Source organism: Festucalex cinctus, chromosome 6 (assembly GCF_051991245.1).
Source record: "Festucalex cinctus isolate MCC-2025b chromosome 6, RoL_Fcin_1.0, whole genome shotgun sequence".
In the NCBI taxonomy this organism is placed as follows: domain Eukaryota; kingdom Metazoa; phylum Chordata; class Actinopteri; order Syngnathiformes; family Syngnathidae; genus Festucalex; species Festucalex cinctus.
In genome coordinates, this window is record NC_135416.1 from 13408789 (window position 1) to 13421841 (window position 13053).

The 13053-nt window shown below is 39.0% G+C and overlaps 1 protein-coding gene across 5 annotated transcripts; it reads left to right on the forward strand.

Moving 5' to 3' along the window:
• Window positions 1–298: 298 nt before the first annotated feature.
• On the forward strand, window positions 299–12430 carry LOC144020922 (snaclec alboaggregin-A subunit beta'-like). Of its 5 annotated transcripts, XM_077524839.1 has the most exons (11): window positions 299–345; window positions 3176–3307; window positions 5123–5207; window positions 5285–5338; window positions 7194–7303; window positions 7436–7498; window positions 7622–7649; window positions 11041–11126; window positions 11280–11408; window positions 12026–12122; window positions 12194–12430. In XM_077524839.1, the coding sequence occupies exons 6-11, from the start codon at window positions 7436–7438 to the stop codon at window positions 12271–12273; spliced, it is 483 nt and encodes a 160-aa protein (XP_077380965.1). In that variant the 5' UTR covers window positions 299–345; window positions 3176–3307; window positions 5123–5207; window positions 5285–5338; window positions 7194–7303; the 3' UTR covers window positions 12274–12430. The 5 variants fall into 5 exon arrangements, with proteins under 5 accessions (XP_077380965.1, XP_077380968.1, XP_077380970.1 ...); XM_077524842.1 differs by lacking the exon at window positions 5123–5207; XM_077524844.1 differs by lacking the exon at window positions 5123–5207 and having other exon boundaries at window positions 3176–3296.
• Window positions 12431–13053: the final 623 nt, after the last annotated feature.

The window sequence follows — 13053 nt, forward strand, 5'->3', positions numbered from 1 at the left end:
CGGGCACAGCCCCCTAAAGCCAGGATGGACGTTCAATCTTAGTGTAGTTGGGGAAATTATGGCGAAAAGACAGACTCACATGGTTAACTCAAAATGAAGTGAAATTGTCATGGCCTGTTATGTGCCTGTTATGCGTCTGTGTAGGTATGAGTAACAAGTGTCTGTTTACAAAACGTGCTGTTCGTGATGTCAACCTTTCATCCTTTAGGTGGAGTCTGGGCCTATGTGATGCTGTTCTTTAGTCCTTTACGATTCACTGTCTGTAGGTGCCGTCTGAGAAATGTGTTCGTTGCTGTATTATTAAAGACTGTCCGGTGTACTGCGTCTCTGGGTTTCTGCCTCTCGGTGTGTATAAATGGAGAAAATCTTATTTGTGTCTGCATTCTGGGATCCAAACCTCTCAGCACGCAACAGAAATGAACAAAAGTGGTGACATCGTTTAACTATGCATGTGCAAGACCAATTCCAGAATGAGTAAAACCACAAATAATGTGTACTCCGGCCTCATTAAGAGTAATTTCTTCACAATAATTAGGAGCAAACATTTGTCCAATTAACTGGAGAAGGTAAAAACACAGTCAACTCCATCAGACCATCATAAAAGACAATCATATGTTCTCTCTCCTTCGCTCTTTCTCTTTTATTAATGAAAGGGGATCACTAATCTTCACCTTTCCATTTTTTTTCTTGTAACCCATCGAGGACCCTCCATTAGTCTCAATTACTGCATCTGGGTCAAATGGCACCTCAATGCCAAATTACTAGCAGGATCACAGGAAACTGAGCCGCTCTATTGCTTTCACCTCCCCAGATTTTATTGCCATCAGTATTCATTATACAAAGCCACTGTTACAGCATGTGTTATATAAAGTAGATATACACATTACATATTTACAATAAGTAGTGTGTGATTGCTGTAATTGCGTTTTTGGAGTAGGAAGTCAAACCTGGATACGTGAAAGTGGATGTATGAATGTATGGATGGATGGATGGGAACAAATTTTAAAATGACGGTTTCAGACCTGACAGCGTTGTGAATCATGGTGGAAATTGCACAGTAACTCATGGTACAGTATTGATTGGCTCCATTCAAGACAAAGAAGTGAGTAGCTGAGCAGTCAGTTGTTTAAAACATGATGTCATAAAACATTGCTTTCATTGTTAGACAATGCAAATCAATTACATGTCAGAAAGTCCTCCAACAATTTATGAGTTTACCTTTACTTTCTAGTGCACCTCAATCCAATTTGTCGTACTTCACAAACAATGCACAACCTCAATGACACGTTTTCCCATCCATCCATCCATCCATCCATCCATCCATCCATCCGAGCTGGAAAATCTTTCCCTCTGGCATGTTAATAGTCAGGCCTGATTGCAAATGAGAGCAAAATTAGCTTGACATTCGGCGTAAATGGCATAAAATTTTGGGCCTGCATATGCATAATCAAGTTGAGAGGAGCTTGCGCAAACAGCTGAGCTCTCTGCCTTGGATGCAAATCATAGGCCATTCACTCAACAGTGAAGGCACAGTCAATCACAAATATTCAACTCTATTAATACAAGGGCGACTTATATTGGAAAGCCTTAAAAGCTACATTAAAAGTACAGACAAGAGCTACCTCCATCTTCCATCTAAATTTTTGTAGAGACATTAATGTAAATGTCAGGATTTACATGAATTGTAATGTGTTTCCCTTTTGGCCATTGTTTATCCATCAAAGTTTCCGGTAATCACCTTGTAGTCTTGTGCATATAAAAAAATAAAATAAAATGCTTCTTTGTTGCACAAATAACATTATTTGCAATAATCATAGAATTCAGAATCTATTTGATTAGAACATGTAACTATTTTTATAATTGCAGCCAATATTTCAAAATTTCATTACACCTTGCAACTACCTGTGTGGTGCGCGTGGCTCTCCAGTCCAGTAACTTCAAGTGTTAGTATCATGATGGACTGATACACATCAAAGCAAGACAGACAGGGTGTTATATTCCATACATTATGTTATTAGACTCCTCATATGTGCACTGAGCTCTGTGGATTATCCAGATTATGTAAATTTTCTGTAATATTCTATTAGCCTTGGATTCACCCCTGTTTTGCCTTCAGCACGTAAAATGGTCTAAACCATGTAGTAGGTTCACAGAAGAACAAAAATATAGAGGACAACATCTTTCTGTAATAAAGGGAATAATTCATTCACCATTCAAGATAGTAATTCAGAGGTTATGTAGCACAATACCTTTTTATAATATAAACTCTACAGTATAATTATGTTGTATTACATTATGTTGTAGTGTAGTTTTTTAAAGTTGTTGTTGAATTGTTACTGCGGTTGCCTCTACTGCACCATGAAGCTGATTTCCTAAAGCTATTCTACCCCCTTGTGGCCGAAATGGGAATGGGAACAATAACCAGGCTTAAATCTGCCTGGCTCAGCTAAATAGTCACCGTTCAAGTGAGTAATTGCTCATCACAAAATGGCTTTCCTCCTGCAAATCAATTGGTGTGTGAGTGCAGCATCAAGACCCAGTCAGCAAAGACATGTGGCCCACATCCGGCAAAGGTGGCACTGGCTTGACTCTGGCAAACAGGATGTGGGCCAGTTGCTGTGTGATGCATTTGGCCCAGATATCACTTTACAACTCTGGGCCACATATGTATAGCCAGTCTTGTCACACTCTTAAATGCAGTTTCAGATTTATTTATTTTTTCTACACACATTTTTTATACATACTTATTTTGCATAACAGATGTAAGAAGAATTTTAATACGTCATCACACACACATTTCAATATGTTTCTGGTCAAACAATCAAAGTTTGTGTGTGAATGAACTTTCATGAACCTTCCAGAGTCCTTCGAACGTGCTTTCATCATTTCTTTGTAGCGATTCAAGGGTATTTCATGTCCCAATGTTTTACATTTGACGTTTTATGGCCTCATATTGACACAAACTACTGACTTGACTTCAGAGATATTGGTGTGTGTGTGTGTGATAATCTAAAATTTCCCTTTATTAGTTATGTTTTAATGTCATTATATTTAGTTAGGTGCACTCACTGGCCGATCAGAGCAAATCTCATATGGACCAATTTCGTGTCAACATACAACACATTATGTTGAGGAAAAAAAGACAGCGGTATATGATGATTTTTATCCCTTGCAGATTATGGCCCTCCTTCCAAAAAAAAGAAAAAGTCAGCTCTGGACCAGCTGTTAGGAGCAGACTTCGAAGTGAAGACACCAGTGAGAGCTGTAATTGATAAGGCCAGTGAGGAAGTGAGGAGGTACCGAGATCGTGAGTCTTTGCCCCTGTAAAATAACCCGCTACAATGGTGGCAACACCTGCCAATGCTCTCATCGCTCGCTAAAAGATATCTCTGTATTCCAGCCACCAGTGTGGCATCTGAAAGGGTGTTCAGCACTGCAGGAGATGTTGTTTCCAGCAAACGCACTGTACTCAAACCATAACATGTGGATCAGTTAATCTTCCTTAAAAAAAAAAATCTGCCTTATAAGAAAGAGGTGAACATTGACAATGAATAAAATAAACAAGGCACATGTTCATTAAAAGGATAACAGTTTGATTGTAGTTTTGTTCGGGCTTCTTCTGCTTTGTTAGGCTTACACATACAATTTTCACTTTGTAGGCTGTTTACCTTCAAATGTTGCACTTTACCTACCTGTTGTGTTCTAAGCACTCAAATTTACTCAGGCTGCAATGTTGCACATTTATTACCTACCTCTAATACCTAATGTTTAAAAAAAAGTACATTATAGTCAGGCTGAAATGTTGCACTTCTGTTACCTACACTAACTAATACCTATTGTGTTCAAAACACTAGGCTACGCTCAGGTTGAGATAGACTTTGTTTCCATTGTTTATTCTGAATCTATTTTGGTTTTTGATCCAGCCCAACAGTGATGTAACTCAGAACACATTTTAATTTGCCTGTGTCTAAAAATAAATACATTTGACATTTTGTTATTTCCTCCAGTGCCACAAAGAAACATTGCTCAGTGATAATTGGTCATATTTGAAAATACTGTGAGAAAGTTGTTTTATAGAATTGGTTTCTTAATAATTGTCTACATTGACAAATTTAACAATACTGTATGCATTATTTGAAATATCGAACCGGGTATCGAATCGAATCATATCGCTTCCAAACTGAATCAAATCATATCGAACCGTTCTGCCTTTACATATATCGTTTTTTTTGTTTTTGTTTTTTTGTAATCAAATCGTAACCCATGTATCTAGATACGTATCGAATCGGCTTCATGCCAGAGATTCCCACCCCAATATATATATATAATATATATATATATATATATATATATATATATATATATATATATATTAGGGGTGTGAATTGCCTAGTACCTGACGATTCGATTCGTGTCACGATTCGATTCGATACCGATTAATCCCGATACGAATGGTCACGATTCGATACCGATTAATCCCGATGCGAATTTATAAGTCGATTGTTGCGATTTTTTTCCATTCAAATTTAGAAAATACTATCAGTAAATTTGTACATGTACACTGTAAGATTTGTATGAATATATTTATCTAAAACTTGAGGCTTATAACCGTGAGCCACTGTACACAAACAGTTTGCAATCTGTTTCACATTTGAACAGCATTAAAATAAAAATATTAAGGCTTAATGTGCCGTTCATATAACATTCTTCCATGCTCAAGGTGTGAATCCTAAAAAAAAAAAAAAAAATCGATTCTGCCGATTATTGAATCGATTCGAGAATCGCGCGATGTAGTATCGCGATATATCGCCGAATCGATTTTTTTTAACACCCCTAATATATATATATATATATATATATATATATATATATATATATATATATATATATATATATATATATATATATATATATATATGTATATAGTTTTCCCCCCAATCTTTTATGCTTTTATTTGGATTTGAACAAAAAGTGGCACATGAAAAATTATTCATACACTTTGCAAACTGTCTATGGAAAAAACAAAGTTTTAAACTATTTCAAATAGTTCAAACTGTTCTAAAGCATCCTAATTATCCTAATTGAGTAGGAAAACCTGTTTAAGTCAACTCAAACTCAACAGGTGAAAAACAGCAGCCCTCTGCAGCTGTCATGGCTGGGCGCCAGAGTTCATGACCTGATATGTGCCTGTGATAGTTCATGACCTGGTATGTGCCTTGTACTGACGTAACAAGTGTCTGTTTACAAAACATGCTGTTCGTGATGTCAACCTTTCATCCTTTAGGTGGAGTCTGGGCCGATGTGATGCTGTTCTTTAGTCCTTTCCGATTCACTGTCTGTAAGTGCAGTCTGAGGAATGTGTTTGTTGCTGGATTATTAAAGACTGTCCTGTGTGCTGCCTTATTCATGAATAAATAGAGAAAATCTTTATTGCGTCTGCATCCTGGGATCCAACCCTTCAGAACACAACAGCAGCAGGTTTGAAGTATCAGATGAGCAACAGAATCATGCTATGTGTAAGGAGTGAGATAGAGAAGTTATAGCCAGGGCTGGAAGCACCGCAAATCCTTTTCACCACCTAAAAAAAAACACCACAAACTTATGTACGAAGAGTGTGTGACACTACGTGCTGCAGGAGGAGCGCCAGTCCCAGCCCCGAAACAAATTCCACTGCAAGCCTCATTTTCTTACCTTATGAAAAGAAACGTGAAAAGTTGTGTACTAAAACTAAAGCTGTGTCCTTTCATATTGTTAAGATATCATCCCTGTTGCAACCATGGAACAAGTCGGATTCAAAAAGCTCCTAGAAACTTCTCCTTTACCCGGAAGCCGTTCATCTTTTGCAGCTATGTCACAACTGCTGCTGCAGTGGCAGCTTGCTGCCCCCTAGTGTCTATTTTGAGGCCTCCGTCATCTTCTCACAGAGTAAAATGTTTCCCACCCCAAAACAAAATATGACTCCATCTGCTCACCGACAATAATAAATATTGTGTAGAAGTGTGTTTCGAAGTCCTGAAGAATGGGCGCCAACGGAGGCCTCGAAATAGACACTAGAGGGCAGCAAAATTGTCGTTGAAACAGTAGCATTATGGTAGCTGCAAAAGATGAACGGCTTCCGGATCAAGAAGAAACCAGCTTCCGGGAAACAGTTTACGGCCGCGTTTCATGTCCCGATTTGTGTTCAATAAACACATAATAGAACATCAGATAAGGGCTTGTTTTACGTTTTTTTCTTTCTTTTGGGAGACGACTCGTTTCCCATTTTTTGTTCATATACATCAAAACAAAAAACGGAAATCGGTTTGTTTCCCGTTTTCCGTGTCCTTGCTTCAGAAGGAAAAACGAATGGCCGAAAAGTACACGGACCCCGTTCGCCGCTAATACTACTGTCAAGCAACCAGGCAGCAGTACAATGATGCAATTCTGAAATTGATCAACTTCTGCATCTGCACTACAATGTACAAACCAGCTCATTTCCACTGCACCACCTTTGTCTTCCAATCAAATGCACATGCAGTCATTCATTATGGGTTTTAGTTTAGCCTTTAGATGCTAGACTTCTTGAAATTTATGCACAATATGCCTTAAAAAGCTTAATCTTGACTTTCTCCAAACACCTGTGGAATTTCCAAACCCAAGTGTTAGATTGTGCATCGTGTACAACGTGACACTGTGTACATATCCTCGGGCATTTAGATAAGTGCCAATAGCCTACTTAATTTACAGGCAAAATTAAATTTGCCCCAACAGGTATAATGATGGCAATACAAGCTCTTTGTCTCCTTTTGCTCTGCAAATGATAACACTCTTTTCTGGCATGTAACTTAAATCAAATTGAACACCATTCTCAGAGCACATATTTCAACAGCTGCTGAAACTTAGCACAGTGAGGGTGGTGGTTTGGGGAGAAAGATCATCAGCATACATAAAATGATTTCCCAGGGTGTAACCAGACCAAAATCTTGTTTTACAGGCTCTCAGTTGATGGGAAATTATCAATGCACAGTATATGTATACACATATATATATATATATATATATATATATATATATATATATATATATATATATATATATATATATATATATATATATATATATATATATATATATATATATATATATATATATATATATATAAACACACACACACACGTACGTACTCAGGTTACATGACTTGCTTATCTGCTTAGGTGACTTTGTTCAATGTGTCATGACACAATCAACATTCCATGACTGCCGTCCCAACGTATAAAAAGAATCATCATTGTCATCCTCAGTATCAAACATCGCGACTGCAAAGGTAACATATCCTATTTCTCAAACTCAAATCAATGTGACTCAACATTTACTGCATTTTTTATTCACAGGGTCAAATGAAAAGCTGATTTTTTTTATTGACAGAAATATTTCACTATTTTTCATTGTTCTACAGATGGCATTTGCTCTTCGCTCGTTTTTCCTCCTTTGTGGAATCAGTGGGCTGTTGTCTGGAGTCGTAAGTCAAATTCTCAACAGCTGACATAAACAAAACATATATTTACAATGGCGTTTGATGTATTGGTGTGTTCATTAGCTTTAATGTTCAGTCTTATTTTAACCACGTTTTTCTTCTTCAAAGCGGTCCTTCCCAACAAAAGTACTGAAAGGTTAGTAGTAGCAGTGACTGTTATACTTTGGCTATACTTAGTAGTAGATGATATTTACTACTGGTTGTACGCAACATCTTCAGTGTTTCTCTGACATTTTTCTCTCTTTTCTCCCTCGCTATATCTTGCTATAGTAACATGCGCCTACAACTTAGGGGGCGAGGTCTGGTGCGCTCCTGTGGGCCGACGCGCTCGTGCGCTCTTTTGTAGTTACAGTGTTCCCTCGTTTACCGCTGGGGTTTCCGTAAAATACCCGCAATAAATGAAATCCGCAAAGTAGTTAGCTTTATGGTTTACATTTATTTTAAATGCTTTAAGGCTCTAAAAATCCCCCACCACACAGTTGATACACTTTTCTCATTGAGGCATTTACATTTGCTCACATTTCTCTCTTCTTTAGACATTCTCAATGTTCAAACCTTCATAAATTTCCTAAAATAGCTACATTACTGTTGAAAAAAATGCATGCAAAATTGCACTAGAAAAAATCCGCGATACAGTGAGGCCGCGAAAAGTGAACCGCATTATAGCGAGGGATCACTGTAATTTACTGCTGCAGTGTAGTTGCTTATTATTGATCACAAAGCGACAATCCTACGAAGCATACAGCTCGTTGATGACCTCGTTTCAGCTCGTTAACACAAGTCCAGACCCGTCACCAGAAAGAAATTGTCGGGGGGGCATTAGCTTTTTTTGGGGGGGCACACTTTATCAACCTAAATCTAATGTTCATCAGGTTGAACAGCGGCATTGTGACAACTGCAAAAGTGTTCAGAAATATTTTCTGTCACTTAAAAGCGGCAGTTCGTTCTGAAATCTTAAAGACAAACTGAAAAAAAAATGTGTAGTTCATTTTGCATTTATTCAACTCAAAAGTTCATTTGAAACAAATCCACTCTTCACTTCTGTAAACAACTATGTCCGAATGAATGACTCTGTGACCCAACCCCTTCTATCTGGAATTGGCTAGCAGTTGCCTTCATTTGCGTGTTGGATTAGGGCTGTACGATATGGACAAAATTTCCTTTCATTTTTGCCAGACATCTCTATTCTTTGATCTTTGACTCAGCATGAGTCTTCACATCATTTTACTTTTTTTATGGTGCCTTCTGTATTTTGTGTTATTTTATTTCTATACTTGTACAGATTTTTTTTTTTTTAGTATTTTATTTGCGTGTATACTTATCTACTTACATTTACTCTAATTAATTTTATTTTGTGTTATTTTATTTCACTTGTGTCTACTAAAAGACTATTTTCTATTCCATGCACAGCACTTTGTATGCAGTAATGGCTGTTTTAAAGTGATTTAGAAATAAGCTTGAGTTATGTCGATGATATACAGAAACAACATATGGGTTCAGTGAAAAACTAAGCAGAATATCAATCCAAAAGGATGTGTAAAGTGCTGTTTTTTTTTATTAGAACTTAGTGACAGTCATCAACATGAACAAACTTGGCAATAAAAAAAGAGAATTCAACTCACATTGTACTGCAACTGCTTTAGTGATAAAAAATTTTATGCTCCTTAGTTGTGTATGTGTGACTGCTTGGGTCTGTTAACAGCATACTGTGTATTGCTACAATTCATCCGTGCTGTGTGGTTTGACTATTTAAAATAAAAGTTTGACACTCACTTGTAAACGTAACCAGTGGACTCAGGATTCCCATTGATGTCAACTGTATCATCCTGGATCGAGGTTTGGCATTTGGTGGCTTCCATTAAAGCGGCACGACGTGCTCACTGCTCAGTCTTTGTCCCAGCGCCAGCCGGCAAATGCGCACTATCTACCCGGAAGTAGATTTGGCTAAGGCACGTCTGCAGAGCGCGCGTCTCCCCCCACCCCACCCCAGCCCTCATGATCCGGATTGTCATTGGCTCGCTTAGTTGTCAATCACAGCCAAACTTGAAAGGAGGTATGTGGTTGGCTGGCACGCCATGCTTTACTTAAAACAGAAGGCGCAAGTTTACGTGACTGATAGGACGAATAGTTGGTGAGTCATCTTGCTAGGGCGGGCACGGCTGACTGACAGGGCGGGCACGGACCCCCAAGGCCCGCCCATGGCGACGGGTCCGCACAAGTCCATTAAATAACGCAAATATACTGCTCCAAACCTTCTTCTCGTCACAAAGTGTTTTACATGTGAAACATTTGACTAGAAAAACTTTCCAAGCATTGTGGAGAAGGAGCGAAGCCACGAACCAACTGCTTTTCATCCCAAATTTCCTCTGTAGGGAGGGGGGAGTGAGTTCCCTCACTAAAGTAGGAACCAGGGCGAAACAACACCTAAACACATTGGTTCCGTTCTTTTGTTTCCTACCCATGTTAACATAAATGTGAAAGATACATTTTCACTCAATTTTACATTCTGTAAATAAAAAAAAATGAATCATGAATACAAAACATGCTCCCATCATCAAAATTATCAGACCTAGCACAGCCAATCACAGTGATTGCCACCATCATCAATTTGCATAAGAAGCAAAATGACAGAAAAATCTCTTAATACGTAACCATTTTTATCAAAACCACTGCTTTCTATTACTTTAAGTTTTAAGTTTGAATCTTTTGAGCAAGATTGTGTCGATTTACTGTTTCAATATATACAATTACTCGTCATGTTGTGCAAGAAATGATTACCAGAAGAATCAGGTTAAAATGACTGGTGATCCATCTGGCACAATGTAGGTGGGTTTAATTCATGTTTATGGGATGACTTTATTGCCTGCATAGTGTATATTCAGAATTTTGCTTGGGAAACACTGCACATGCAACTGTGTGAGTGTCTCTCATTGCCGATTTTATTGACGGAGGGGAAGGGGCTTCTGTCAACGCTTAGTTTGTCATTATTTAAAAAATTGCCGTCAATCGTCAACGTTTAGTTCGTCATTATTTAAAAAAAAAATAAAAATTGCTTAGTTCGCCATTATTTAAAAAATTGCCGTCAATTGCCATTCGTCAACAAAATGAACATCCTGGATTGACAAAAAAAATGAGCATCCGGGATTGACGGACCTTCCGTCAATGTTGACGAAACGCCCACCTCTGCTCATTAGTGCCACCCCAAGTCGCGGCAGCACCAGGGTACCCTACCAGCCGGAGAGCCAACACAGACACCTGGAGCGTTCCAGACAGTAGAACCACGACCCAGCCGCTGCCGCCCCCCCTACCCTCAGCCACCCACACCACCACCCACCTCCAAAAAAGCCCTTTTTATCCCTTTGGCAGCAGTTGTGTCACTGTTACTTTGTAAACATGCTTTGTTATCAATAAATATTTCAATCATGGTCAATCAATCAATAAATCAATATCATTGACATCAAATTTGTTTGACATGCTTCCCTTTCTTTTTGGGGAGAAAATAACTAAACAAAATAATTGTGCTGCAGATGTTAGCTGTCCTGAAGGCTGGACTCAGTTGGACTGTCACTGTTACATTTTCCAAGCTGAAGTGAGGGTCGTTGCAGATGCTGAGGTATGGAAAACAATAGTTTCCTGCTATTACAGTCAGTGATCCTTCAGGCTGGTGCTTGAACATTTTGGCCCAGAGTCAAAATCTATTGCCTACTGACATATCTGAATGAGTGAAATAAAATTGTTTACTGTATTTCTTTTTTTCCCTCACCAGGCCATCTGCAACATTCTTGGTGGCAATCTGGTCTCCATCCACAGTAAGCTGGAAAATGAAGTTGTTAGAGAACTGATTATCGCGGGTGGTGCTCGTGGTGCCTTAATTGGACTCCATAATGCCATTGAGGTAAAACATTGACCAGTACAAATGTTCTGAAAAAGCCTGTCTCTTACGTTCAGTTGAAGTATTTTTTGCTACAACCACACTCACGCACACACACACACACAAGTCCTCCAGATTCAATCTTGGCCCCATCCTAAGGGAAAAGTCAGAGATTTGATGGTCTTGCATTGCAACATTGCAGGGTTCGGACTTCCACCCATCCATTTTCTGAACTGCTTATCCTCACAAGAGTCCTGGCCGTGCTGGATCCCTGGACTGGTTGCCAGACAATCACAGGGATTAGGACTTCATAAGGGAAAACATAATGGAATACTTCATCTATCTCCACTTTGAATTTGACATTTGCTAAATATGCACAGGGTGGATTTTAGTTCAACATTGTGAATTCATCCACATTTCTTTTCATATATATTTAACACTCCAATCACCTCACCTTGTGCTCCACACTCCTACCTTGAACTCCAGCTTGACTCAGTTTGATAATGATGCTGTTTGTATGATTCTAATAATGTTGAAATACAATTTATATTTATATTATGTTGTGACCATCAAAGAGCAGATACAAATCAAAGCAAATTAACGTGTAACTAACTGAAATGTCACTTTGTCTTCTGATCTAGACTAATGACTACATGTGGACTGATGGCACAGTTGTGGATTTTCTTGACCTATTTCCAAATACCCCTCCTGAAGACTGCGTACTGTTCAGTCTTGTTCGTAAGTGAAATCAGTGATTGAAGTTTGATAAGAATACAATGCTGTAATTCGCAAACATTTATTTCTTACAGAAGGACAATGGCTGTTAGTGTCCTGCGATGCAACCGCAGGATATGTTTGCATCAAGGAAGCAGGCCATTTCTTCCACTAATTGCTCAACTTTCCTCACTCTGTCACAATGTAGTTCCACAATCATGATGACTCAATGAGGCAATATCAAACGTTTGTGGTGCCTTTGAACTTTTGGGTTTATTATCAATGCTCCTTTTCTTCCCTATTCCTCAATTTTTATTGACAACAAATTTGGAACATCAAAGAGCTTCTCTGTAGTAAATGAAGGGATCTGTCTGCATCAAAATATGCGTGATTGTCTTTTTTTAAGCACTTCTTTTCTAACTTACTGAGTCTATTGCTTAAAACTTAAAATGCATTTCAATTAACGTCAATTATACGAGGGTTCCTGCTATTTGTGGGCCGGGCCATTCCCGATTCCCCACAAACGTTGGCAGTCGACAGGAGTGAATATAAAAGTTTTTTATGTGACCGGTTCTGGCAAGCACGGTGGACGAGTGGTTAACACGCGCACCTTGCAGTTCTGAGGACTCCGGTTCGAGTCCAGGTTCCGGCCTTCCTGGGTGGAGTTTGCATGTTCTCCCCGTGCCCGCGTGGGTCTTCTCCGGTTACTCCGGTCTTCTTCCACATTCCAAAGACATGCATGGCAGGTTAATTGGGCGCTCCGGATTGTCCCTAGGTGTGCTTGTGAGTGTGGATGGTTGTCCGTCTCTGTGTGCCCTGCGATTGGCTGGCAACCAGTCCAGGGTGTACCCCGCCTACTGCCCAAAGCCAGCTGAGATGGGCGCCAGCTCCCCCCGCGACCCTTGTGAGGAATAAGTGGTCAAGAAAATGGATGGACGGTTCTGGCAAAAGCGTA

Bases quoted from the DNA above. Each gene is read 5' to 3' on its own strand.
- LOC144020922 (XM_077524839.1), top strand. From the start codon at position 7,436: ATGGCATTTGCTCTTCGCTCGTTTTTCCTCCTTTGTGGAATCAGTGGG. The intron at 7,650-11,040 runs GTTAGTAGTAGC...ATTGTGCTGCAG, and splicing joins CCCAACAAAAGTACTGAAAG to ATGTTAGCTGTCCTGAAGGC. The intron at 11,127-11,279 runs GTATGGAAAACA...TTCCCTCACCAG, and splicing joins GGGTCGTTGCAGATGCTGAG to GCCATCTGCAACATTCTTGG.